Raw genomic sequence first — 26,699 nt, forward strand, 5'->3', positions numbered from 1 at the left:
TTCAGCAAGGACATTTTGAATATTTTTACAGATTCCAGAAGATAAAATGCATGTGTATAACATCATCTGCTGTGGAATAGAGTGACAAGAAAAACATAGAAGTTTTTTTTAATTGAATTATGTTGCCTACACAAACAATTAGAACAAAACTTACAGTCGTCAAACAGATTAAGTAATTAAAAAAAGAATCAAAAATTAATAAGGAAAAGTAAAATTATAATATAGAAGAAGACAAAAGAAAGGTGAATCATGAAAGAGAAGGGGAAAAAAAGAAAAAGAAAAAGGAGTGTGTGTGTGTGTGTGTGTGTGTGTGTGTGTCCATCCATACTTTATTGCTATCCAGAGACCCATAAAACATAAACCATAAAACAATTTCAAAACTAGATTATCCACTCTTTGATCCAGGTCCACCTCTTTGTTAGATTAGTAAATGTTAAGACATAGGAAAAACAAGCCTAAAAGCGATGCAAACCTTTCTTCAGGCTGCTATATTGAAATGAAAAGCTCCGAAACAAAATAATAAATGAAATATGTGGAGGCATCTGTTAACCTAACGAAGCTGGGTGTTCTGAGTGCCAATGAACACACAAAGGATGTAAGGAAGGAAAGGAGCATGCAACTTTGCCAGCACATGTAAAACACATTTGATGTGCACGACATTCCCCAAAGAATCCTGGGAACTGAGATTTGTTAAAGATGCTGGGAATGGTAGATTTGTGAGGGGTAGAATCATAGAATCATAGAGTTGGAAGAGACCACAAGGGCCATCGAGTCCAACCCCCTGCCAAGCAGGAAATACCACCAGAGCACTCCTGACATATGGTTGTCAAGCCTCTGCTTAAAGACCTCCAAAGAAGGAGACTCCACCACACTCCTTGGCAGCAAATTCCACTGTCGAACAGCTCTTACTGTCAGGAAGTTCTTCCTAATGTTTAGGTGGAATCTTCTTTCTTGTAGTTTGGATCCATTGCTCCGTGTCCGCTTCTCTGGAGCAGCAGAAAACAACCTTTCTCCCTCCTCTATGTGACATCCTTATATATATTTGAACATGGCTATCATATCATCCCCTAACCTCCTCTTCTCCAGGCTAAACATGCCCAGCTCCCTTAGCCGTTCCTCATCAGGCATCGTTTCCAGGCCTTTGACCATTTTGGTTGCCCTCCTCTGGACACGTTCCAGTTTGTCAGTGTCCTTCTTGAACTGTGGTGCCCAGAACTGGACACAGTACTCCAGGTGAGGTCTGACCAGAGCAGAATACAGTGGCACTATTACTTCCCTTGATCTAGATGCTATACTCCTATTGATGCAGCCCAGAATTGCATTGGCTTTTTCAGCTGCCGCGTCACACTGTTGGCTCATGCCAAGTTTGTGGTCAACCAAGACTCCTAGATCCTTTTCACATGTACTGCTCTCAAGCCAGGTGTCACCCATCTTGTATTTGTGCCTCTCATTTTTTTTGCCCAAGTGCAATACTTTACATTTCTCCCTGTAAAAATTCATCTTGTTTGTTTTGGCCCAGTTCTCTAATCTGTCAAGGTCGTTTTGAAGTGTGATCCTGTCCTCTGGGGTGTTAGCCACCCCTCCCAGTTTGGTGTCATCTGCAAATTTGATCAGGATGCCCTTGAGTCCATCATCCAAGTCGTTGATAAAGATGTTAAATAAGACCGGGCCCAAGACAGAACCCCGTGGCACCCCACTAGTCACTCTTCTCCAGGATGAAGAGGAACCATTGATGAGCACCCTTTGGGTTCGGTCAGTCAGCCAGTTACAAATCCACTGAGTGGTAGCATAGTCAAGACCGCATTTTACCAGCTTCTTTACAAGAATATCATGGGGCACCTTGTCAAATGCCTTGCTGAAATCAAGGTAGGCTACATCCACTGTGTTCCCTTCATCTACCAGGCTTGTAATTCTGTCAAAAAACGAGATCAGGTTAGTCTGACATGACTTATTTTTCAGAAATCCATGCTGACTATTGGTGATCACAGCATTCCTTTCTAGGTGCTCACAGACTGTTTGCTTAATGATCTGCTCCAGAATCTTCCCTGGTATTGATGTCAGACTGACTGGGCGGTAATTATTTGGGTCCTCTCTTTCCCCCTTTTTGAAAATAGGGACAACATTTGCCCTCCTCCAGTCTGCTGGGACTTCGCCTGTTCTCCAGGAATTCTCAAAGATGACTGCCAGTGGTTCTGAGATCACATCTGCCAATTCTTTTAATACTCTTGGATGCAGTTCATCTGGCCCTGGAGACTTGAATACATCTAAACTAGCCAAGTATTCTTGTACTATATCCTTAGTTATTCTGGGCTGTGTTTCCTCTGCTGAATCATTTGCTCCAAATTCTTCAGGTCGGGCATTGTTTTCTTTATCGGAGAAGACTCAGGCAAAGAAGGCATTGAGGAGTTCAGCCCTTTCTGTGTCCCCTGTTTGCATTTCACCATCTTCTCCTTTGAGTGACCCTACTGTTTCTTTGTTCTTCCTTTTGCTACGAACATACCCACAAAAGCCTTTTTTGTTGCTTTTAACCTCTCTAGAAAGCATGAGTTCATTCTGTGCTTTAGCTTTTCTGACTTTGTGTCTACACGTGCTGGCTATTTGTTTGAATTCCTCTTTGGTGGTTTCCCCCCTTTTCCATTTTTTGTACGCATCCTTTTTTAATCTTAACTCAGTTAAAAGTTCTTTAGATAGCCACCCTGGCTTCTTTAGGCACCTTCCATGTTTCCGTCTCATTGGTATTGCCTGAAGTTGTGCTTTTACTATCTCCCTCTTAACAAACTCCCAGCCATCATGAACTCCCTTTCCTTTTAGTATTACTGTCCATGGGATCTCACCCAGCACTTCCCTAAGTTTTATGAAGTCGGCTTTCTTAAAGTCAAGAAATTGAGTCCTAGTATGCTTGGCTGCTCCTTTCCGCTGTATAGTAAACTTCAGAAGAGCATGATCACTCGCGCCTAATGATCCTTCCACTTCTACCCCACTAACCAGGTCATCAACATTGGTTAGGACCAGATCTAAAATGGCTGTTCCTCTTGTTGCTTCTCCCACTAAACTACAGTTCCCAGAATTCTTTTCGAGGGGTCATGTGCTTTAAAAGTGCTCCAGATCATAGGATCATAGAAATGTGGACTTGGAAGGGACAGTGAGGACCATCTATTTCAACCCCTTGCAATGCAGGAATTGTTCGCCCAACGTGGGGCTGAAACCCACAATGCTGAGATTCGAGTCTCATGCTGTACCAACTGAGCTGTCCCTCAGGGTGTGTTTGTTACACAGTCATCTTCTGGTTTGGAGTAAACAGCATCAGAATGCAGTGCACCATAAGAAAGGTTAGGGTGGATAAAGGATGTGGAATGTGGCGCCGTGTGCACAGTGCTCAGCCTGAATGCAGATTAAAAGGAAGCGTGTCCACAGCCTCAGCCTTTACTGGAGGGTTCAGGTTACGCAAAGCAGGGGATGAGTGGGAGACAGCAAATAGCAACAAATGATTTCAGCAAGGACATTTTGAATATTGTTACAGATTCCAGAGGATAGAAAGCATGCATATAACATGGTCAGAAGTCATTTCAGGTCGTGGTGGCAGACAATCGAAACCCTCTTTACTCCTCACAGCCAGCAGAGGACCTCAGAGCCAGCAATGGTCATTCCTGTCCATCCCTTCCTCAGAAGTGGAAGCAGCGACTTTGTAATTTAGAAGTTTCCCCTCATGTCCTGCTTCCCACAGGCATCTGGTTGGCCACTGTGAGAACAGGTTGCTGGACTAGATGGGCCACTGGCCTGATTCAGCAGGCTCTTCTTATTTTCTGAAGTTATTTCAAATCATCTTGGCAATAAATCTCAGGCTATGCAGCTGCTTCTTTTTATGAAAGCTAACCCCCCCCCCTTGTGCTATTTTCAATATACGACTCACCCCCTTGTAACTGCTATTTGACACATTAGGGAGAAACTACACAGCTCACACTTCTTGAACCAATATGCAAATCAAAATGCAGTTATCCTGAGAAAGTGGCAATTCTCTGAATTTTGTTCAGCTACAGAACCATTACAAAAATGCATAAAGTGGTACCTCGGGTTAAGTACTTAATTCGTTCCGGAGGTCTGTTCTTAAGCTGAAACTATTCTTAACCTAAAGCAACACTTTAGCTAATGGGGCCTCCTGCTGCTGCTGTGCCGCTGGAGCACGATTTCTGTTCTCATCCTGAAGCAAAGTTCTTAACCTGAAGCACTATTTCTGGGTTAGCGGAGTCTGTAAACTGAAGCGTATGTAACCTGAAGCGTATGTAACCTGAGGTACCACTGTATAGTGGAGTAAAGTATTCATTAAAGAGCATATATCAGTGAGAACACCATGCAATCATGCTTTATTTTGGCCAAAAGTACAAAGGAAAATGTGTATGGTAGGAGAAATTTGCAATGATGAATTTTCAAGGGATTTCCTTTTCATCCCAAACTAATATGGAGATTTGAGGAACTGAAGAGTGGAAAATGAGATGCTGGGAGGAACTGATATTCACCGATTTGCCTAGTGTTTTCCATGCAAAAGGACCCAGGTTCAGAAGGGGATAAATTAGAGATGGGAGACGAGTCCTTATTCCACATCTGGTGGGCAATACTGTGGGTGATCAGCGTATCTGAAACGAAACAAAAGAGAGTCAACACTCAGGGTGGGGAAGATGCACAAGCAACGAAAATTGATCTGTTGCCAGCCATTGCCTCATGAGACCATTTCACACAGTGAATTGTAAGCTCCCCAAGTTTGCCATCAAATGCCCACCCTGCTCAAAATCTGGGAGGCTGAAAGTCAAAATGGTCCACCATATTACAATCTAAAACTTGAAATATCGGGATGATCATATGTCCGTCTTCTCACTAGAGAAAATAACTCCTAGATGATGAACACAGTCCTGGTTGCTGATCAAAGTGGTACAAAAGGGTTGGGTCAAAGGTCTCCCTCCTCTTCCCCAGCGTCTTTTTGAGACTTTCAGGGGGAGAAGGACAAATGCTGTTTTGGGAGTCCCTTACTGGCAGTAATGCATGAGGCAGCCATCTTCCCCCCATCAAATGCTCCTGGGAATGTCTGCACATCATTGTATGGCATTGGTCTCAAGGGTATTTGGAAGCCTGGTTTCAAAGCACAGAGCAACTGCCGGGTGAGCAGCAAAGCTACAACTTGCTTTTTATATTGGAAAAAGATCCTGAATTGCCATGGGGTAAATTATGGGGAGTTTAGAAGTCCACCCCAAACATCACATTTTGTCAGAAACTGGACTTTTTCAAGACTGTCTAGGGCCAAAAACTACTGGGATAACTCAGTCGGGAATGGATGGAACTCTTGATCTCAGGGCCATGGGTTTGAGCCCCATGCTGGGCAAAAGATTCCTGCATTGCAGGGGGTTGGACTAGATGACCTCCCTGGTGCCTTCCAACTCTACAGTTCTATGACATGGACACTTGTCCATACACTTGCACCCCATTCCAAGTATGCATGGGGCTTTGGTACAAGGGATCCACAGTAATTCCTTCTATAGTTTCACCTAATTCTCTATGAAGAGAAGGGATGGATGACAGATCTTTTCTTCCTTTTGCTCTCGCAGTATGAATTCTTGCGTGAAGCACTTTTATGTATTCGTATGCATACTATTTAAATATGACTTACACGTCCCATTTTAAATAGCTCATGCCTTTGTGAAGGCCATCAATGGATTTCATATCCTCCTCAGACAGCTGGAAAGTAAGTGCCTGTCAGGGGGAGAAAATAAAATGCTGAGGTGCTTTTACCTCATGTCTTCTTTTTGCACCTCAGAGCTGTGCACTTTTTTCCAGCAACAGAGAAACCAAAGCAAACTTTTCTACCACCTTCCAAAGTTCAAATCCTTCATTCAACAGCTTCAGTCCAGATGTCCTCCCACTGAGGGAATTTTATATGCATAGTAATGTAGGTTTGCAATAGAACAGGAGTGGGGAAACCGTGGCCCCCCAGATGTGGATGGACTCCAACGCCCCATCAGTCTTTGCCATCATGACCAATGGTCAGGGATGAGGGAAGTCACAACCCAGTAAATATTGTCTAGTACTTCTTCAGTAGTCACAGCTGTCCATGAAAGAACAGGTCAATTCTGTGTCCAGGGCAGCTGTCTACCAGCTCCATCTGGTATGCAGCCTGAAACCCTACCTGCCCGCAGACTGTCTCGCCAGAGTGGTATATGCTCTAGTTATCTCCCACTTGGACTACTGCTAAAGGGCTACCTTTGAAGGTGACCCTAAAACTAAAACAAATCCAGAATGCGGCAGCTAAACTGGTGACCGGGAGTGGCCGCCGAGACCATATAACACCGGTCCTGAAAGGCCCATATTAGCTCCCAGTACATTTCCGAGCAAATTCAAAGTGTTGGTGCTGACCTTTAAAACCTTAAATGGCCTCGGCCCGGTATACCTGAAGGAGCATCTCCACCCCCATCGTTCAGCCTGGACACTGAGGACCAGCGCCAAGGGCCTTCTGGCAGTTCCCTTGCTGCGAGAAGCCAAGTTACAGGGAACCAGGCAGAGTCCCTTCTTGGTAGTGGCACCCACCCTGTGGAATGCCCTCCCATCAGATGTGAAGGAAATAAACAACTATCTGACTTTTAAAAGACATCTGAAGGCAGCCCTATTTAGAGAAGTTTTTAATGTTTGATGTTTTATCGTGCTGTTAACATTCTGTTGGGAGCTGCCTTGAGTAGCTCGGGAAACCCAGCCAGATGGACGGCATATAAATAAATTATTATTATTATTATTATTATTATTATTATTATTATTATTCATGCAGTGTATAGCTAAACTGCCGAGTTATGTGACCCGTGAGTTCACAGTGTTCAAATGTTGTGCTTTTTCAGTATTGTTTTTTAATGGATTAATATATGCTGCTTTACCTGGATATCTTCCTCAATTTGCTCTCTGGTGTCGGCCTTCACTATGACCACCAGGCCGCGCTGCAGTTGGTAGCGAATAGCCACGAGAGCTGGGCTTTTGTTGTACTTCTTGGCGATCGCAACCAACAGAGGGACTTCAAGCAGGGGAGGAGCTTCTGGATTTAACCTGTTGGAGAGCAACAAGGGGAGAAGGTATGTTTCTGGTGTCAAGATGCACAAACATATACACACAAATATAGGATGGGGGACACTTGGTTTGACAGCAGTATATATGAAAAGGATCTAGGGGTCTTTGTAGACCACAAGCTTAACATGATTCACAGTGTGATGCAGCAGGAAGATAAGCTAATGCTATTCTAGGCTGCATCAGCAGAAGTATAGTGTTCCCATCAAGGGAAGTAATAGCAGCACTCTATTATGCATTGGTGAGACTTTACCTGGAATACTGTGTCCAGTTCTGGACTCCACAGTTTAAGAAGCATATTGACCAGCTGGAATATGTGGAGAGGAGGGCGAACAGAATGATAAAATATCTGGAACCTGAGCCACATGAGGAATGGTTGAAGGAGCTAAGAATGTTTAGCATGGAGAAGGGTAGACGGACAGGTGATGTGATAACCATCTTTAAATATCAGAAGGGCTGCCTCATGGAAGATGGCGCTCGCTAATTTTTTATTGCTACAGTGCCGGGGTAACTAAGAAAGAAAAGAAAAAAGCCCCAACAGGCCAATGGGGTTGGTGTCTGCTCAGTGTATAAAGAATCCTGAGTACCTGTTGGAGAGAAAATATGGAGCATTGGGGCGGGAGGTGAAATGTAATGGAGTGTCCTGGAAGAAGGCACGGCTCACTGGACTGAAGCCAGAACAGGAGAACTCAGTATTGCAAAGTTTTGTTGCTGGTCCCACTTGTGAAAAATAATTATTAGGGTGGCATCCAATACAGATGAAAACAATAGAAATGTAGGGAACAGGCTATGTAAAAAGTGAAATGCTATAATAATTTAAATGCAAGGCTGGATGGAGGGCCCTTTCATCCCTGCCAGTCTTGGTGATTGCAACCAACAGGACAGCAGAGCAACATGGAAAGAGTGTGCATTTTTGGTGGGCAGAATATAGATATCAGCATTGGCCGGGCCATCCAATATATGCTATCTTTAAAGGTTGGTTAGTTGATTTGAATTAATTTAAGTTTTTAGTATAGTGCTTTCCCCCCAATAAATCACAAGCTCATACTTTGCATGTGGATCATTCTGTAGCCAAAATGGTAGCATCCATGCACAAAAGAGAGGTCTTTTTCTTTGCTGAGGTACAATCAGTATTTGCGGGGGGGCGGGGCGGATGCAACGGCACTTTTCCCCCTGGCGCCGTTGGGCCCGCCCTCACTTAAATATAGTGCACCCTCCTCACAGAACACCAATTCCACGAATTCCTACAAACTACCCCAGATTATCTTGTGGGGGTTTTCCCTTGTGTGAGGGAAAACTTAATACTTTTGATTTGATCAAATAAACAACAAAGATTTTGTTAAACAAAGGAAGTTTATGACACAAGTGGGTGAAACATAGGATACTTCAGATTATAATGCTCTTTCACTTCAGTTCTTTCTCAGTTGTTGCACGGCTGTTGCCCCTTAATACTTTGGTTCTTAAACAAGGTGGTACTTCCTGTCAGTTACACACCGCTTTGACAATCCTACTCCTGACGTACTCCAAGTAACAGACCCAAGGGATCTCCATAGCCCTCTTAACTGGTTTGGGAGTCTTCTCTTTTTGTAGAAGAATCTCTCCCCTCCTGACTGGAACGAATCCAAAGTGGGCTGTCTTTTCCCAGCTTCCACTTCTCCTGGCTCAGCTTCAGCCTCCCAGTTAATTCCTGGCCTATTACTCTTACAGGACACCACACACTGTCCTTCACACTAAGCTCAGAGACTCCTTTCTCTTTTTTTTTTTTTAAGATATTTTTATTAAACAATTTTTTATATAACAGAAACAAGACGTACATAAACAAACATTCAACAATAATAAAACAAAAAACACGTACCACTTCATAACCCAATTTCTAAACCTTTCTTCCTCGACCTCCTCTTACTTCCCGTTTCTGTATTCCAAATTCTTACAGTTTTTCAGCGAAATCTTACCTTATTTTATTATAAATTTATGCTAATCACCCTTATTCTCTTTGTCATAATCATTACTAATAGTAACCATTTATCTTAGTCCAACATCATTCTAACTGTCTCCAATTTTATAATATTTCTTTAAATAGTCCTTAAACTTTTTCCATTCTTCTTCCGCCGCTTCTCTTCCCTGGTCTCGGATTCTGCTCGTCATCTCTGCCAGGCTCATATAGTCCATCACCTTCATCTGCCATTCTTCCAGTGTGGGTAGATCCTGTGTCTTCCAGTACTTTGCGATGAGTATTCTAGCTGCTGTTGTAGCATACATAAAGAAGGTTGTATCTGTCTTTAGCACCCCCTGGCCGACAATACCCAAGAGAAAGGCCTCTGGTTTCTTGGGGAAAGTATATTTAAATACCTTTTTCAGTTCATTATAAATCATTTCCCAGAATGCCTTAATCTTCGGGCATGTCCACCAGAGGTGAAAGAATGTGCCTTCCTTTTCCTTACATTTCCAACATTTATTATCAGGCAAATGGTAGATCTTTGCAAGTTTGACTGGGGTTATGTACCACCTATAAATCATTTTCATTATGTTTTCTCTTAAGGCGTTACACGCCGTAAACTTCAACCCAGTGGTCCACAACTTTTCCCAGTCAACAAACATGATGTTATGACCAATGTCCTGAGCCCATGTAATCATAGTTGATTTAACCGTTTCATCTTGTGTGTTCCATTTCAGCAGCAGATTATACATTTTTGACAAGTTCTTAGTGCTGGATTCTAACAGTTCAGTCTCTAGTTTTGACTTTTCCACCTGGAAACCTATTTTTCTGCAGAGACTCCTTTCTCTAGCTTGTGATATATTCCTCAGAGTGGATGTTTTCACTCAGAAGCAACTCTCTCTCTCCCTCCCTCCCTATTCTCCCAACCTACCAAACTGTCTCTCCAAATCCTCTCCTTTTCAACTCCCCTTCCTGGAACCACAGCCAAAAAGAAAAAGAAAACACTTGGGGACCCAACCTGTCCAACAAAACAAACTTTTCCGTCACAGGGGTACCTAAGGAGGGAAAGAAAGGCCCAAAGAATCCTGTGTGACTGTTGGAGAGTTGAGATGGAAAAGAGGGAGGGAGTTCAAATGAAATGGAGGATCCTGGAGGAATGCACAGCTCATTGTCTTGAAGGAGAACTCAATATTTGTTGCTGGTCCGACTTGTAAAAAATAAGCATTTAAGTGGCTTCCAAGATAGATAAAAACAACACAATTCAAAATTCTGAGACACACGAAACAAGCTATGTAAAAAGAGAAATGCTATAATTATTTAAATGCAATGCCGGGTGCAGGGCCCTTTCATTCCTGCCATTCTACTGCTTAAAGCAACATTAAGCATAAAATAAACGTGATTTGAAAACAGCACAAAATTTCAGAAGCAGAAATTATTAAATAGCCCCCTGCCTGTAACATTTAAAAACATGTGTTTGGGAGAAGTCAAACAGTTATATTTAAAAAAATGTCTAAAATGGGAGGTGAAGAGCTTTGCAAATCTCTCTGGAATGAGTTCCCCAATTGTGGGGCCACTACAGAAAAGGCCCTGGTGCTGGTATCCAACATGAGGATCTTTATTAATTGTGGGGCCAAGAGTACAACCTTCAGAGCTGATCTGGATGCTGGGGAATAGTGGGCATAGGTGGTACCTGAGGTGGTCCCCAAACGTTTTGGCTTCATCTCTTACCATCTTGGGTCCCTTTGGGATCCCAGGACACAATATCCTTCTAGGATGATATCGTTTGACTTGCAGAAAGCCAGCAGCTTGCTTTGGTTCCGATAAGGATGGCATTCAACCTGTAGATTCAAAATCCCCCAACGCAACCCAAAAGTGAGAATTCAGATGAAACAAAAACTACTGTGAAATAAAGGAATGACAGAAAAGCAGAACAATGCTATTATTTCTTGAAATATCCTGTTGTTACCATTCTTAAAGTGTGTTGTGTTTTCTGATGCATCAGAATCTTTAGATGACCATTCTTGCATTTGTGGTTTCCATTGCCACGCTCCTCATCCATGAAATATGTGTTAGCTGAAGATGGGGGACAGGGCTTATTCCCCCACAATCTCCTGTCACTCCAGCCCTGTTGAGTCATTATACCCAAAGAAGAAATGTCCTGGGCACACTGTCCTGCCTGCAGTGTCTCTATTTCTGCCCACTCAGTCTCTGAATTGTCTACGTTGAGCAAAAAGGCCTGACGGGGGATATGCCTGGCTTTCCATCAAGCTGAGCAGATGATCTGGGACTCTGCTTTATCAGTGTCTCAATAAACTGAAATTTCCAATCAAATTGAGCAGTGGAGACATCAGAAAATAAAATTAGGGGAAGAAGGGTGCAAGACATTTCAAAGAGGGCAGTTGTTGTTGTTTTTATTAAAGATTTCTTAGTTTACAAAAATACGTGCATTGTCTCCTTTTTTAAGTTGCATTTTCTACAGATTAATTTCATTTGTTGTGAGACACAGACTCAGTCTCTGAATTTTCTACGTTGAGCAGAAAGGTCTGATGGGGGATTTTCCTGGCTTTCCATTAACTTGAGCAGATGATCTGGGACTCTGCTTTATCAGGGTCTCAATAAACTGAAATTTCCAATCAAATTGAGTGTATGATATGTTAATAAAGTAGATTAGCCAAAATGCTGCGCTGCTGAGTCTGTCACGCGAATTGCTAACACTCTGCTGTTCCTAAGTGTGCTGATGACTCTTGGTATTAGTCGCTGTGATGTTTGGGCTGGAGAAAGCTCTTGAAGCTCCCGAACGACTGACCAGGAGGGAGAGAACATGCCAGTCGGGCATGTGACTCTATCGGAGTCCTACTTGCATGTAGGATGATCCTGACACTGACTGCTTGCAGGCCTCCTTCCACCTGATATGCTTGTTTCAAACATTATGGACTTCTCCACACTTCCTTTTGTCTGAGGATTCAGAAATCTTGATTAAATGAGAACCCATTACTGGTTCCAGGAATTTAGGGGAGTCCACCCCACAACTCACAACCATATCTTCTTGTGACTGGATCTGCAACCTTATAGCCTTAAGCAAGTTTTTTCAGAGAATGACTGTGTTTGTCAAATCAAAGGTCCTCTCACAAAAGAGCTTAAATAAAGAAGCTTTCAACAGTGTTTGGAACAAACCCCTACAAAAGGCAATCACACTTGACCTGGTTTATCACTGGCTTGTATTTCAGTCCTGGCTTGTTCAGGATCATTTCCAGGTGCTTACGGGTGAAGTTGGACACTCCGATGGACCTCACCAAGCCAGCATCTTTGCACGCCTCCATTGCCTGGCAAAGAAAGCACAACATGTTTGTTGAGTGGTGTTTGTTGAATAGCTGAGGCCACACTTTCCCCCCGATTAAGACTGGAGTCTTATAGTTCACCAGCTCTCATAGGAGTCATTGTGTGAGTCATTGTTCTGGACATGCCTCCTCTGGTGCAAGGCTACTGTGCTCTGTATCTGAATGACTCAAGGGATGGATTTCCTAATTTCCTACCTCCCATGTCTGCCGAAGATCTACGTTTTCAATCATCAATTTTTTGTCTTCTCCCATGGGAAATAAATCTGGTCCAGGCTGGAAAAGAAGGAGGCGGAGGGAATAAGTGCATTTCATGCCTAGAAGTTCACAAGTACCACATTTCACATTCTTGTTTATTCAAGAGGGATAAAGTTTACTTTATCCAGGAAAAAATACTTATGGTGAAATATTAGGTAAAGGTAAAGGTAAAGGTTAAGGACCCCTAGACAGTTAAGTCCAGTCAAAGGTGACTATGGAGTTACGGTGCTCATCTCGCTTCCATACCGAGATAGCCAGCATTTGTCCTTAGACAGCTTTCCGGGTCATGTGGCCAGCATGACTAAACCTCTTCTGGTACAACAGAATACCATGACGGAAACCAGAGCACACAGAAACACCATTTACTTTCCCGCTGCAACGGTACTCATTTATCTACTTGCACTGGTGTGATTTCTAACTGCTAGGTTGGCAGAAGCTGGGACAGAGCAATGGGAGCTCACCCCATTGCAGGGATTTAAACCGCCGACCTTCTGATCGACAATCCAAGAACCTCAGTGGTTTAATCTACATCTCCACCAGCATCCCCCCATTGCAATATTAACTCAGTATTGTCTCTTTTAACCCAGGGGTGGGAATCAGTGGATCTCCAGGCTTTGCTGTCCTCCAAGTCCCATCAGCTGCAGCCAGCAAGGACAGTGATCAGGGATGATAGGAGTTGCAATTGAGCAACATCTGGAAGGCCACAGGTTACCCAAACATGCTTTAATTCCCCCCCCAGAACAAACTGTCTTCTCTCTCTGCACAGGCCTGTCTTCCCATCTCTCCAACCCCTTTTTTCTTCCCTCGCTCCCTCGCCAAGTCCTGCTATGCAGATGATTTCTTACATATGATGCCCATGTAGTTAATGTAATAAGTATATGCAGCTGTTTTCTTTAACTGGCATGGTTTCTCCCCCCAAATCTGGGAGCGATCATTCCTTGATTGAGATATAGTAAAGCAGAGAACTGTCAGCATCTCTAAGAAATAACAATTCCCACTGTTCCTTCAGGGAATAAAATATTTTTAGCAGGCTCTCCCCCAACACATTTAAATATTGTACTCAATACTTGCATTATGACATCAATAATTATTTACCTTCATAGAATACGGATTGTGAATTATGAACAGATCCATGTAGTCAAACTGGAGTTTCTTCAGGGATTCTTCTATGCATTTCCGAACCAGCTCTGGGCGGTGGAAAGTACTCCAGAGCTGTCAAAAATATAAAGAGATTTATATTTTCACCCAGCCATAGAGTTTTTGGGTCTCGGGACAGTTTAGCTCTTGCAGATGACTATTCCAGTGTGCACAGTGTTAAGGACACACTCAAATATTGTTCTGAAGAGTATTTTGAATTGCTGTGTTGAGGTAAAGCAAATTTAAAGTCATCATTGCTAATAAACAGTATTTTTACCATTTATTTATGAAATTTATATATTGCCCTTCATCAAAAGATTGCATCATGATGCAGGCACTATATTTTACAGTGGTACCTCGGGTTACAGACACCTCGGGTTATAAACACTTCGGGTTACAGACACTGCTAACCCGGAAGTAGTACCTCAGATTAAGAACTTTACCTCAGGATGAGAACAAAAATCGCACACCAGTGGCGCGTTGGCAGTGGGAGGCCCCATTCGCTAAATTGGTACCTCAGGTTAAGAACGGTTTCAGGTTAAGAACGGACCTCCGGAACGAATTAAGTACGCAACCAGAGGTACCACTGTAATCTTTTTTTAAAAAAATGCCAAACTCACTCACTTTTCCAGTGTAGAAAATGTCTTCCCTTTTTATTGTTCCGTCTGCAATCTTCGCACGAACAGCCCGCCCAACGTGCTCCTCTGTCTGGTATACATATGCACTATCAATAAGACGGAAGCCGTATTCTATTGCTATCTTTGCAGCCTCCTCACACTTACTTTTTGGAACCTGCCGGTTGAAAAAGTGAAAAGGTTAGTCAAGGTCTCTGCTTCAGTGGGGAAATTAATATCAGAGGGTACCTGTAAGTAACACTGAGTATCGGTGGACATTTTCAAACTAGACCTGAGTCTCAGGGACTCAGCTAGGCTGGCCCTAAACACATTAAGTGAAAAGAGAGAAAAAGCGTAAAGAAAAAGCAATTTATGTATACAGTATGTGTTGCATGTGCGATATAACATTGTGCCACCAGAAGGCGAAGTGGAGTCTTGTTTTTCTCTACCTGCTTTCCCTGTTTAAATTTACAGCACATTAAACTGAAACGCTTCTTTGATATGTCTAGGTCCATCCCTGCTGATGCCTGGGTCCTCTCGTGGGATCTCTTTCATGAGGCAAGGTGACACTGACCAGCAATGACAACAGGGCTCCAATCAAAGTTGCAAGGTGGTGAGTTGCCATTTTAATTTCCCACAATCCCTCCACCAGCACACACCAAGGCACTATGGGAAATTAAAACAGGTGCTCCCAGATAGCTGCCAGGTGGGAAACAGGATGAAATCTTATCTTGTGTTCGTGATATGTGTTAGAATTCCTGCTCCATGATTGCAGTCCTAGGATTGCTGTCTATCACATGATGGTATATGTTTTGACTCCACAGAGTGGGAAGTGACGGAGACAAGATGTTTGTGTTACTGTGTTCCGTGAAGTGGGACTATTGTCCTTTGTCCTTTTTTCTCTCTGATGCTAGAGAGAGAGGGTGCCATGTTGCAGCGCTCCGTGTGCGTTTATATCTAAATAAAGTAGATTAGGAAAAATGTTGAGTTGATGAGGTCTGTTACGCAAATTGCGCAAACTCTGTGGATCCCTATATGTGCCGGTTGGCATCGGTCGCTGTGATGTTCGGGCAGAAGAAAGCTTTTGAAGCTCCCAAACGATCGACCAGGAGGGAGGGAACATGCCAGTTGGGCATGTGTCTCTGCCAGGGTCCTACTCGAGTGTAGGCTGAGCTCCTGACAGTACGCGCATGTATGGGAAATAGCAATTTCTGAGTGCTTGACCCAAACATGCCAGATTTATTCATGGATTTATTAATGGTCAGGCAAAGAGAGACAATTTTTAGGAGTTTCAGGATCACATCAATAAGTCAGCAGAGTTATTGCAACCCCCTATAACACATGTATCTCTATGGAGACTACTAATTAATTAGTGAACCTATCAGAAGAAGAAGAAGAAGAAGAAGAAGAAGAAGAAGAAGAAGAAGAAGAGAAGAGTTTTTTATATCCCACTTTATCACTACCCCAAGGAGTCGCAAAGTGGCTAACGTTCTCCTTTCTCTTCGTCCCCCACAACAAACACTCTGTCAGGTGAGTGGGGCTGAGAGACTTCAAGAAGTGTGACTAGCCCAAGGTCACCCAGCAGCTGCATGTGGAGGAGCGGGGAAGTGAATCCGGTTACCCAGATTATGAGTCTATCACTTAACCACTACACCACACTGGCTCTCTATTATGTATACACAGTACCTTACCGTTTCATAGCTGACAATACCATAAAATGTACTCCATGTTTTGGTTTGACTTTTATGTTATATTGATGGTGTTACTGTTATAACACACACACACACACACACACACACACACACACACAGACACATTATTGTGAAAAAATGAAATATTTATTGGTGTGTGTGCAAAAATTTGATGTGAGTGGGGTTTTGGCTCTATGTCTGAATTCCTTCTAACTCTGGATATAAGAAGGAACCAATTGCTGGAATAGGTATGCAAGTCTCTTGGCAATGGCCCCTTAAGTATGGAATGTTAAGGAAATAAATGAAGCAGCTCTGTGCCAGAGGGCAAATGGGTGGGTAGTTAGAAAGACAAAAGCTAGGGTGTGTGTGAGAGAGAGATCCAGGAGTTGGAAGCAGAAAGCAGGCTGGGCAGCTGAGAGATGGAGCCAAGCCTGATTTCTGCTGGAATCCAAGGCTATGGCCGTGGGAGAAGCAAGTCAATGATGTGAACCCCTCCATCCTTCTTGTTGGCATCTGTCTGTCTCTAGAGACAATGGAGTGTGCCTCTGGGGGAAAGTAAAAATTGCTGTTTTAGCAGCACCAAAGTGACTTCCCTGGGGTGCAAGCCTGGGCAGTGGGTATAGAGGTCCTGGGCTGCCCAGATGAAAAGGCCTCTTTCTCATCCTCGCTGATGGGATCCAAAGGAACGCAGAGTAATACATTTGGCACCAGCTTGGCTGCAGGAGTTGCCAGAAGGAGGCATGCAATGCACCACCCAACCGTCTTAGGAACTCCAGCCCAGATTTGTGTAGCGTTTACTCCTTTTCTTCTCCTGAAGATATCCCACAAGGCAGCGGAGGTTCAAGAGCAGAGTTTTCCTTCTCCTAGATAGGCTACCTTCCTAGCTAGATGAGCCCCATCTGCCCCTCATTTTCCTCTACGGCCCATACAGAAACTGCCTTCTTGACCATTGGATCCCCTAGTAATCTCATCTGTTCAATCTGCCAGAGCCTCTCTTCACATGCAGGATTGAAAATGAGCAATCAGTTAACTTGTCAGTTATTTTGGTTCAAACAGTGGAACACTGTTGAGGAAGTCTCTTCGTCAGCATGTATCTCTTTGTATAAAATGGATTCTACCCTTGCTTTATATGTGAATGGAGCAGACATATGAATTTGAATTGGAAAAATGGAAAAAGGAAAATTCCTTTGAAAAACTGAGCGGTAACTTTTATTTGGTAAATTCATGATATTCCTAGAAATTAATTTAATTACAAAACAAGAACGTACATTGATCCCTTCATTTGCGTTGCTGGTGATATGGACCAAATGAAGATGGTTTGGATAAAGAATTGATTCTATATTTATTGTTAGTGTCCAGAATAGTTAGCTAATGGCTGGTAATTTTGGATAATATTGTTATTCCCAACAAAACTACGGTAATAGTGGGCACTTATAGTTCTATAGAAATATTTTTGAAAATATCACTAGAAATTTTGCACTGGGGACTTTGAACTCTGCAGAAATTCACACTGGAAACTGTTTCTGTTATGTACTGAGTTGAATAGGATCCAAACTGCAGCAGTCTGATTGGTCCTAGAACAATAGGATCCAAAAGGCAGCAGTCTGATTGGTCCTAGAACAATAGGATTCAGAATGCAGCAGTCTGATTGGTCCTAGAACAATGCAGCAGTATGATTGGTTGGCAGGAACCACCCAATCATGCTCCAGATAGAAGTGAATCCACAACCTGATTGGCTTACAGTAGAATTCCGGAATTAACCAATCATGTGCAGCCCATTGTGTAAATAATATATATAAAGCAGATACTTTGAGGGGACATTCATTCATTCCTCCTCACCACTATGAGCTGAATAAAGAGCATGAAATCACTTTACGACTCTGAGTATATTTCACTGGCGATGAAGGTGGGATCCCGCTGAGCTGACTGCCACACACAGCACCGCAGCACCGCCACCTGCCGCACCGCTGCCTCGCACTGTGTATCCAGGCTTCAGCTCCGGGACACAAGGAACTCAGAATGGCAACCGACAGCAGCTTCTCGCCGTTCAACCCAGTATCTGGAGACTGGGAAGTGTACGCCTCCAATTATTTTATTTTATTTATTTTATTTATTTATTTACGGCTATTAGCCCATAAAATATGTACAAACATAAAAACACAGGGACATAAAAACAGATATATCCGACAACAGAAGGTGAACACCACGATGCAAGGGTGGGTCATTGAGCAGAGCCAAGTGACGGCTTGGGGCCAGGAGAGCTCCAAGGGATGGATCACAGAAAAGGAAAACTAAAGACGAACTCCGACATGCACTCTCAACATAACAGTCCAATTAGTTTTGATGTTGTTGTTGTTTTTTGGTGGTTTTTGAGTGTGAGATAACCGCATTCAGAAATCTCGCCACCTGCAGAGTTACAGAAGGATCTGTATCCTGCAAAAGCAGTGCGGCGTGTGACTCAACAGGCCTGCCAACCAAGCGCAGTAAAGCAGGACCCAGGAATTTAGCCCTGGCTATGCTATGTAGGGGACAGTTGAACATTATATGTGAAAGAGATTCAACAGTTTCCCCATCACACACGCACAGCGGAGACACCAAACCATTGGAAAATCTGTGGTTCAGCAGGTTTGATGGAAAGACATTGAACCTTGCACGAATAAATGCACGTCGGTGTGGTACTGATGAAAGAGATGACATGTATGATGGAAGGCCAAGTGGTGGGGTTATTCCGTGATACCTGGGGGAGCAGACACCCCCACCCCTGGCGAGGTTGTGTTGATTTTCAATGTCCGCTAATCTTTGCTCAATAAGGTTTTTTGCTGAGCGTAAGTTCATCTTTAAGGAGTCCGCTGGGGAAATTCCGATGCTCAGAAGTTTGGCATGGATTTTTCCTACCCACGGATTGACAAAGACGTCCCGCCAGAGGCACTGAAAAAGGTAATGGTCGGGAAGCCTATGCCAGCTGGACAGCCAATAGCCAAAGACTCGCTTCCAGATGACAGTCTCCAATGATGCCATCCTTAACTCCAGACGTATGGCTGCATTGCTCACACACATGGGGAGTTTCAGAAGGCGACGGAGAAACTGATTCTGCAATGTCCCCAGTGATGTTAAATTGGACCCTGGGGCCCAGAGCGGGGCAGCATAACAGAGGGTGGAAACAACTTTTGCGTGGTATACCTTCAATGCAGAAGGGATGTGAGAGGCTCCGTCGGCCACAAGAAATTGGAGTAGAGTATAAAGTATTGTTTTCCCTTTGTTTAGTAAATACTGTATCTGTGGCTTCCAGCTTAGATTGTAATGAAAAAAGACTCCCAGGTATTTAAATTTGAAAACCTGTTCTAATTGGACTCCATCTAACTTCCAGCTGTAAGTTTTCCGAGACCTGGAAAAGACCAGGACTTTAGATTTCCCATGATTAATTGTCAGATGGTTAAGTTTGCAATAAGCCGCAAAAATCTTTAGAGCTCTGCATAAACCAACTCTAGAGTAGGAAAGGATCGCTGCATCGTCGGCATATAGGAGCAAAGGGCAGCGAAAATCAGCTAGGCGGGGGGCATGAATGTTGGCTTGAGACTCGTTCAGAAAGAGCTTCATATCGCTAATAAACAGGTTGAAGAGGAGTGGTGCCAAAATGCAGCCTTGGCGCACACCTCTATTTATTGGGACCTCGTTGGATAGGTTTCCCACCGGTGTGAGTCTCACTCTAGCCGACGACCCATGGTGTAATTGGGTTATAAGCCATAACAGCCTTCTATCTATGCCCCATCTCTCTAATTTCTTCCATAGGCAATTTCTTGGGATACTGTCGAAGGCAGCAGTGTACGCCTCCAGTTTCACCTTCCTCCTAGAAGCCAAAGGGGTCACCGATGAAGAAGACGCCAAGAAGAGGGCAATATTCTTCAGTGTCTGCGGAGAGGAGACGTTTGAAATCGCCCGGGCTCTCCTTGCGCCTGAATACGTTGCTACTGTTCCATACAAAACAATAATGGAACAGCTGAAGGGGCACTTTTCTCCACAGTCCTCAGTGGTGGCTCGTCGAAATGCCTTCTACGCAAAGCGGCACGCCCCTGGGGAAACCATAACTGGGTTTGTGACCTCTCTCCGCCAAGCCGCCCGGTTCTGCAACTTCTCAGAGCTGGAGAACATGCTTCGTGACCGCCTCGTCGGTGGCCTGAAGGATGAGAAGCTGCAACGACGCCTCTACGCTAAGAAGGACCTAACGTTCCAGGTCGCTCTGGAGGAGGCCCTGGCAACGGAAGCTGCCGAGAGGTTGACGCAAGAGGCACAGCCGAGCCAGCCGTCCCAACCGAGGGTCCACCACGAAGACCTCACCGACGACTCAGGATCCAACAGGGAGGAGGTGCACCGAGTACAGCAGCGCACTCAAGCAGCCCACATACCACAGCTGCCTCAACGAGAAGGAGGGAACTGCGCAAGCTGTGGAGAAAGTCACAAGAGGAGGACCTACCGTTTCCGCAACGCAGAGTGCAGGCAGTGCAGAAAATTGGGACACATCGCCCGGGTGTGTCGGGCTCAGCCCACCCGACGCCAGGCATCAGATGACCAATCCAAGAGCCCCAGGTCCCGGGGCCCAACGCACCAAGGCAACTCGACGGAGCTCATGGACTTCCAGGTATACCAGTTGCCCCACCCCAACGTAGAGAAAATTTATGTAGAGGTACAGATAGAGGGGGCCCCATGCCGCATGGAGCTTGACACGGGTTCAACTCTATCCATAATCTCGGCAAGGACCTTAAGGAAACTGTGTCCTACTGGGGGTCCCAAACTCAGGCCGGCCCCATTCACCCTCTGGGACTTCCAGAAACGTAAGGTCCCCACAATGGGGGTGGGGACCTTCAGGGTGCAATACCGAGGGCGGACGCGGCAACTGGACTTGCTTGTGGTCAAGGGCCCCTACATTAGCTTACTGGGATTGGCATGGTTTGGACCACTGGGGCTAGCCGTCACCGGGGTGAACCACACGATCTTACAAGTGGACGTGGACGCCATATGCAAGGAATTTCCGGGGGTTTTCGATGGGAAATTGGGACAGTATACGGGGGCCCCCCATTGCTCTACAGCTTGACCCCGCAGTATGACCGGTCAGGCTCAAGGCCCGCCGGGTCCCGTTCGCTCTGAAACCCCGTATAGACAAGGAATTGGACCGACTCGTGGAACAAGGAGTGCTGGAGCCGGTGCCTAATGCCCCCTGGGAAACCCCAATCGTCACACCCGTCAAGCCTAATGGTTCGGTCCGCATCTGTGCAGACCACAAATGTACCATAAACAAGGCCCTCACGGCCCATGCATACCCAGTGCCAGTGGTCAGCCATGTCCTTGCCACCCTGGCTGGGTCGAAAATTTTTGGCAAGCTGGACTTGGCCCAAGCATATCAACAGCTGCCAGTAGATGAGGCCACAGCAGAGGCACAGACGATTGTGACGCACAGAGGAGCATTCAGGGTAAAGCAGCTGCAATTCGGTGTCAGCGTGGCACCAGGCATATTCCAGAATCTAATGGACTCTCTCCTTAAAGGGATTCCTGGTGTCACCCCCTTCTTCGATGATGTGTTGATTGCTGGGCCCACACCAGAGGAGTTTGAGGACCGCCTCTGCACCGTTCTGCACCGTTTCCAGATGGCGGGTCTCAAGGTGAAGCGGGAAAAATGTCTACTAGGAGTGCCTCAGGTGGACTTTCTGGGATTTATGGTGGACGCAGAAGGGGTCCACCCAACTGGGGACAAGGTACGGGCCATTTGTGATGCCCCAGCGCCCAAGAACAAGACTGAATTTCAGGCCTTCTTGGGACTATTAAACTTTTACCATTCCTTCCTTCCCCAAAAGGCGGCGGTAGCGGAGCCCCTACACAGACTCCTGGACAAGCGGGCCCCTTGGGTGTGGGGCCAGCGCCAGGAGGCCGCATTCCAGGCAGTCAAGGACTTGCTGGTCTCAAACTCGGTCTTGATGCACTTCGACGAGAGGCTGCCGGTGGTGCTAGCATGCGACGCCTCGCCCTATGGCATTGGCGCTGTCCTGGGACACCAACTCCCGGATGAAAGAGAGGTACCGGTGGCATACTTTTCCCAGACACTCAACGCAACTGAGCGGAACTACTCACAAATTGACAAGGAGGGTCTGGCAATTGTGAAGGGAGTAAAAAAATTCCATGATTTCTTGTACGGGCAGCCCTTCACCGTGGTGACTGACCACAAGCCGTTGCTTGGCTTGTTTGCCCCCGAAAAGCAGACCCCCCAAGTGCTGTCTCCTCGCGTCCTCAGGTGGTCAATTTTCCTTGCCAGCTACCAGTATGCACTGATTCACCGCCCTGGGAAGGTGATGGGCCATGCGGACGCCCTTAGCAGGCTACCACTACCGGAAACAGGCCCTGACCCAGCACCTGCACAAGAGGTTATGAGCCTGGAGCTGCTTCCCGACCGCCCCATTCAGGCACAAGAAGTTGCACACCATTCCAAGAAAGATAGGGTCATCTCCCGGGTCCTGGACTGGGTGTGGAGGGGATGGCCCAGCAGCAGCCCCGGGCCTGAATTCGCCGGCTACACAACCCGCAAACATGAACTGTCGGCCCACAAGGGGTGCCTGTTATGGGGAAGCAGGGTCGTTGTTCCCCAGCCCCTCCGCAAAAGGGTCCTCACAGCCCTACACGAGACACACCCAGGGGGTAGTAAGAATGAAGGCCCTTGCCAGGAGTTATGTGTGGTGGCCGGGGATCGACGGAGAGATAGAGGCCTGGGTCAAACACTGCCAGGCCTGCCAAGAATCCCGCCCAGATCCCCCAAGGGCCCCAGTCCAGTCCTGGGAGTCCGCCCGAGCACCATGGTCACGCCTGCATGTGGACTTCGCTGGCCCCTTTCAGGGGAAAACATTCTTCATAGTGGTGGACTCCTACACCAAATGGCTGGAAGTCGCACTGGTACCGTCCACTTCTACGTCCGCAGCCATCCGGGTACTACGCAGGCTGTTTGCAACCCACGGGCTCCCTGACACTCTCGTCTCAGACAACGGGACTGCATTTACGTCAGGAGAATTCCAAACCTTCACAGCACAGAACGCCATCCGCCACATCCGTTTGGCGCCATTCCACCCTGCCACCAATGGCCAAGCAGAACGCATGGTGCGGACCACCAAGGACACCCTTCGCCGCATGACGCAAGGGGATTGGGAGTACCGCCTTGCCACATTCCTTCTAGCACAGCACAGCACCCCCAGCTCAATGACTGGCCGGAGCCCCGCTGAACTACTAATGGGTCGGCGCCTTGCAATCAGATTGGACCGCCTTCACCCCGATAGAGCTCAGGATGAGGTAGTGGTGGGGGAAGGCAGGAACCCCCGGACCTTCGAGGCCCAGGACCCAGTGTACGCAAAGAATTTTGGGGCAGGCCCTGCATGGGTACCCGCCAGAGTCACCAGGGTCACTGGCCCCGTGTCGTACGAGGTGCTAACAGATGGGGGGCAATGCTGGCGCCGCCACTGCGACCAGATACGGCAACAATTCCCGGGAGAAAACCAGGAGGAGGAGGACAGGTCAGGGAACAGTGGGGCAGTGAGGCCCATAGAGCAGCAGGGGCAAGCAGGAGAGGCAGAATCAGTAAATACAGAGGGGACCCGTGAGGCCGAAAGGACACCGGAACCAGAACCACGACTGAGCGAGCCGGTTGCGCCAGACCAAACAGCCCTATCACAGCCAGCATCCTTGGAACACGAGCCAGAACCTGAACCCCGGACCAGGGAACACCCCAGGCCGCAACGCACACGTAGGCAGCCGGCGTACCTTGAGGACTATGAATGCGACCTCCCGGGCAGGACTGGAACTTAGAGGGGAGGGGTGTTATGTACTGAGTTGAATAGGATCCAAACTGCAGCAGTCTGATTGGTCCTAGAACAATAGGATCCAAAAGGCAGCAGTCTGATTGGTCCTAGAACAATAGGATTCAGAATGCAGCAGTCTGATTGGTCCTAGAACAATGCAGCAGTATGATTGGTTGGCAGGAACCACCCAATCATGCTCCAGATAGAAGTGAATCCACAACCTGATTGGCTTACAGTAGAATTCCGGAATTAACCAATCATGTGCAGCCCATTGTGTAAATAAAATATATAAAGCAGATACTTTGAGGGGACATTCATTCATTCCTCCTCACCACTATGAGCTGAATAAAGAGCATGAAATCACTTTGCGACTCTGAGTATATTTCAGTTTCTCAGCTACAAACCATCCAAGTCTTGCACAAAACATTATTTGCTCCTGAATCTGCTGGCTCAGGACCCTTGTTCAATGAGAAGCAGAGCATTCTTGGCTGCTGTGACCCGAGAAGTTCTTATGCACAAATGGCTTCTCAGATCAGGTGAGGTATCCCATGCGGTGCTTTGCAATGTATGAAGCACCCAGCAGCTGGCAGGCATCTTGCTCTTCAAAAACAAGTTACTAAAATCATGAGAGTTAAATATTTTACTTACAGTGTCCGGGGTAAAGGTTCCAAACCCCAATATGGGGATTTTGTTCCCATCATTCAGTGTAATGCCATGGTCTTTGCTAAGTGCCATTTTCTGCTTCTGTGCTTGTTCAATTCTTGGCTGCAGGCTGAAACTGATCAACAAGCTTGTGGCGAAAGGAAAAACTCGAGTGAGAAAAATGAAGGTTGTGTTTCCAGTAAAATGTCTTTTTTTGGTACAAAAGGAGGGGAGTGCTTAAATACTCCGAATAAATGAGAGAGAAGGGCGGGGAAACCTATGGCCAACTTTTTATCAGTATTTTTCAGCAGAATGTCCTTTGATGCCCTACAATTTTCGTTGTTGACTTAGCAGCATTGCTTTCACAGGATAGATAATCTATGACCAACTTTTTATCAGTAACTTTCAGCAGAATGTCCTTTGCTACACCAGCAGTTTCATTGTGGACTAAGCAGCATTGCTTTCACAGGATAAAAAATAGCTTTCTTCTTCTTCTTCTTCTTCTTCTTCTTCTTCTTCTTCTTCTTCTTCTTCTTCTTCTTCACGTTCCAATAAAGCAATGCAGAGGCCTATTGCAATCTTTGATCAAGAAGCTTCACCTCTTTGTTAGATCAGTAAATTATAGACATACGAAAAGCAAGCCTAAGAGGTATACAAACCTTTTATTCAGTATTGAAATGAAAACACATGCTCAGAAACAAAATAAGAAATGAAATATGTGGAGGCATTTGTTAACCCAATGAAGCTGGTGTTCTGAGTGGAACGTGGCGCCGTGTGCACAACACTCACCCTGAATGCAGATTAAAAGGAAGCGTGTCCACAGCCTCAGCCTTTACTGGAGGGTTCAGGTTACGCAAAGCAGGGGCTGAGTGGGAGACAGCAAGTGCAACAAATGATTTCAGCAAGGACATTTTGAATATTTTTACAGATTCCAGAAGATAAAATGCATGTGTATAACATCATCTGCTGTGGAATAGAGTGACAAGAAAAACATAGAAGTTTTTTTTAATTGAATTATGTTGCCTACACAAACAATTAGAACAAAACTTACAGATTAAGTAATTAAAAAAAGAATAAAAAATTAATAAGGAAAAGTAAAATTATAATATAGAAGAAGACAAAAGAAAGGTGAATCATGAAAGAGAAGGGGAAAAAAAGAAAAAGAAAAAGGAATATGTGTGTGTGTGTGTGTGTCCATCCATACTTTATTGCTATCCAGAGACCCATAAAACATAAACCATAAAACAATTTCAAAACTAGATTATCCACTCTTTGATCCAGGTCCAACATGCAGCTTCATAATATAATTGGAGGTCTGAGACTGTGAACCCTGGGACATAGAAATTATTTCGGGTCTAGCTGGAAGACAATCAAAACCCTGTGCCCTTAAATCCTCACAGCCAGCAGTAGTCATTCCTGCCCATCCCTTCCTCAGAAGTGGAAGCTGTGACTTTGTAATTTAGAAGTTTCCCGTCATGTCCTGCTTCCCACAGGCATCTGGTTGGCCAATGTGGGAACAGGATGCTGGACTAGATCGGCTACTGGCTGAATTCAGCAGGCTCTTCTTATTTACCGAAGTTATTTCATCTTGACAATAAATCTCAGGCTAAGCTTCTTTTTATGAAGGTTAATCCTTCTCTCCGGCTTGTGCTATTTTCAATATACAAATCACCCCCCTTGAAACTGCTATTTGACACATTAGGGAGAACTAGGGATTGAGGAGAATTTCAGTTTTGTTCACATTTGAATGAGAAACTACACAGCTCACACTTCTTGAACCAATATGCAAATTGAAATGTAGTTATCCAAAAGAAAGTGGCAGTTCTCTGTATTGTGTGATGCAGTTGTTCAGCTACAGAATAATTGCAAAAATGCATATACTGGGGTAAAGTACAGTAATACCTCCACGAACATCTGCCTAGTCTAGCGTCCATTCCGGTGAATGTCCGCGGCAAACCCGGAAGTACCGGAACGGGTTACTTCCGGGTTTGACTCTCGCGCATGCGCAGAAGCGCTAAATCGTGCTTCACAGATGTGCAGAAGCTCAAACCACTCCGCGAGCATGCGCAGACGCGGCACTTTGCCCTGCGTCCTTTTCAGCTAGTGTCGGGGCTCCGGAATGGATCCTGGCCGCAAAACGAGGTATGACTGTATGCATTAATGAG

The 26,699-nt window shown here is 45.4% G+C and overlaps 1 protein-coding gene and 1 long non-coding RNA gene across 2 annotated transcripts; both read right to left on the bottom strand.

Moving 5' to 3' along the window:
* Positions 1-3,488: 3,488 nt before the first annotated feature.
* On the bottom strand, positions 3,489-26,621 carry LOC310743161. The gene is made up of 2 exons (XR_014538837.1): positions 26,244-26,621; positions 3,489-3,946 (listed from the first exon to the last, which is right to left on the bottom strand). It is a non-coding gene; the product is annotated as an uncharacterized lncRNA (long non-coding RNA).
* On the bottom strand, positions 4,345-24,743 carry LOC310743037 (aldo-keto reductase family 1 member C3-like). Its single transcript, XM_083573113.1, has 9 exons — positions 24,541-24,743; positions 14,383-14,550; positions 13,717-13,833; positions 12,562-12,639; positions 12,229-12,351; positions 10,757-10,866; positions 6,909-7,074; positions 5,657-5,739; positions 4,345-4,631 (listed from the first exon to the last, which is right to left on the bottom strand). Exons 1-9 carry the CDS (start codon positions 24,625-24,627, stop codon positions 4,589-4,591), a joined length of 975 nt encoding a protein of 324 aa, XP_083429239.1. The 5' UTR covers positions 24,628-24,743; the 3' UTR covers positions 4,345-4,588.
* Positions 26,622-26,699: the final 78 nt, after the last annotated feature.

Source organism: Podarcis filfolensis (genome assembly GCF_964270895.1).
Source record: "Podarcis filfolensis genome assembly, chromosome: 10".
NCBI classification, from domain to species: Eukaryota; Metazoa; Chordata; class Lepidosauria; order Squamata; family Lacertidae; genus Podarcis; species Podarcis filfolensis.

Bases quoted from the DNA above. Each gene is read 5' to 3' on its own strand.
- LOC310743037 (XM_083573113.1), bottom strand. From the start codon at position 24,627: ATGGCACTTAGCAAAGACCATGGCATTACACTGAATGATGGGAACAAA. The intron at 13,834-14,382 runs GTGAGTGAGTTT...TATTTTTGACAG, and splicing joins ACATTTTCTACACTGGAAAA to CTCTGGAGTACTTTCCACCG. The intron at 4,632-5,656 runs GTAAGTCATATT...GTTTCGTTTCAG, and splicing joins AGCTATTTAAAATGGGACGT to ATACGCTGATCACCCACAGT.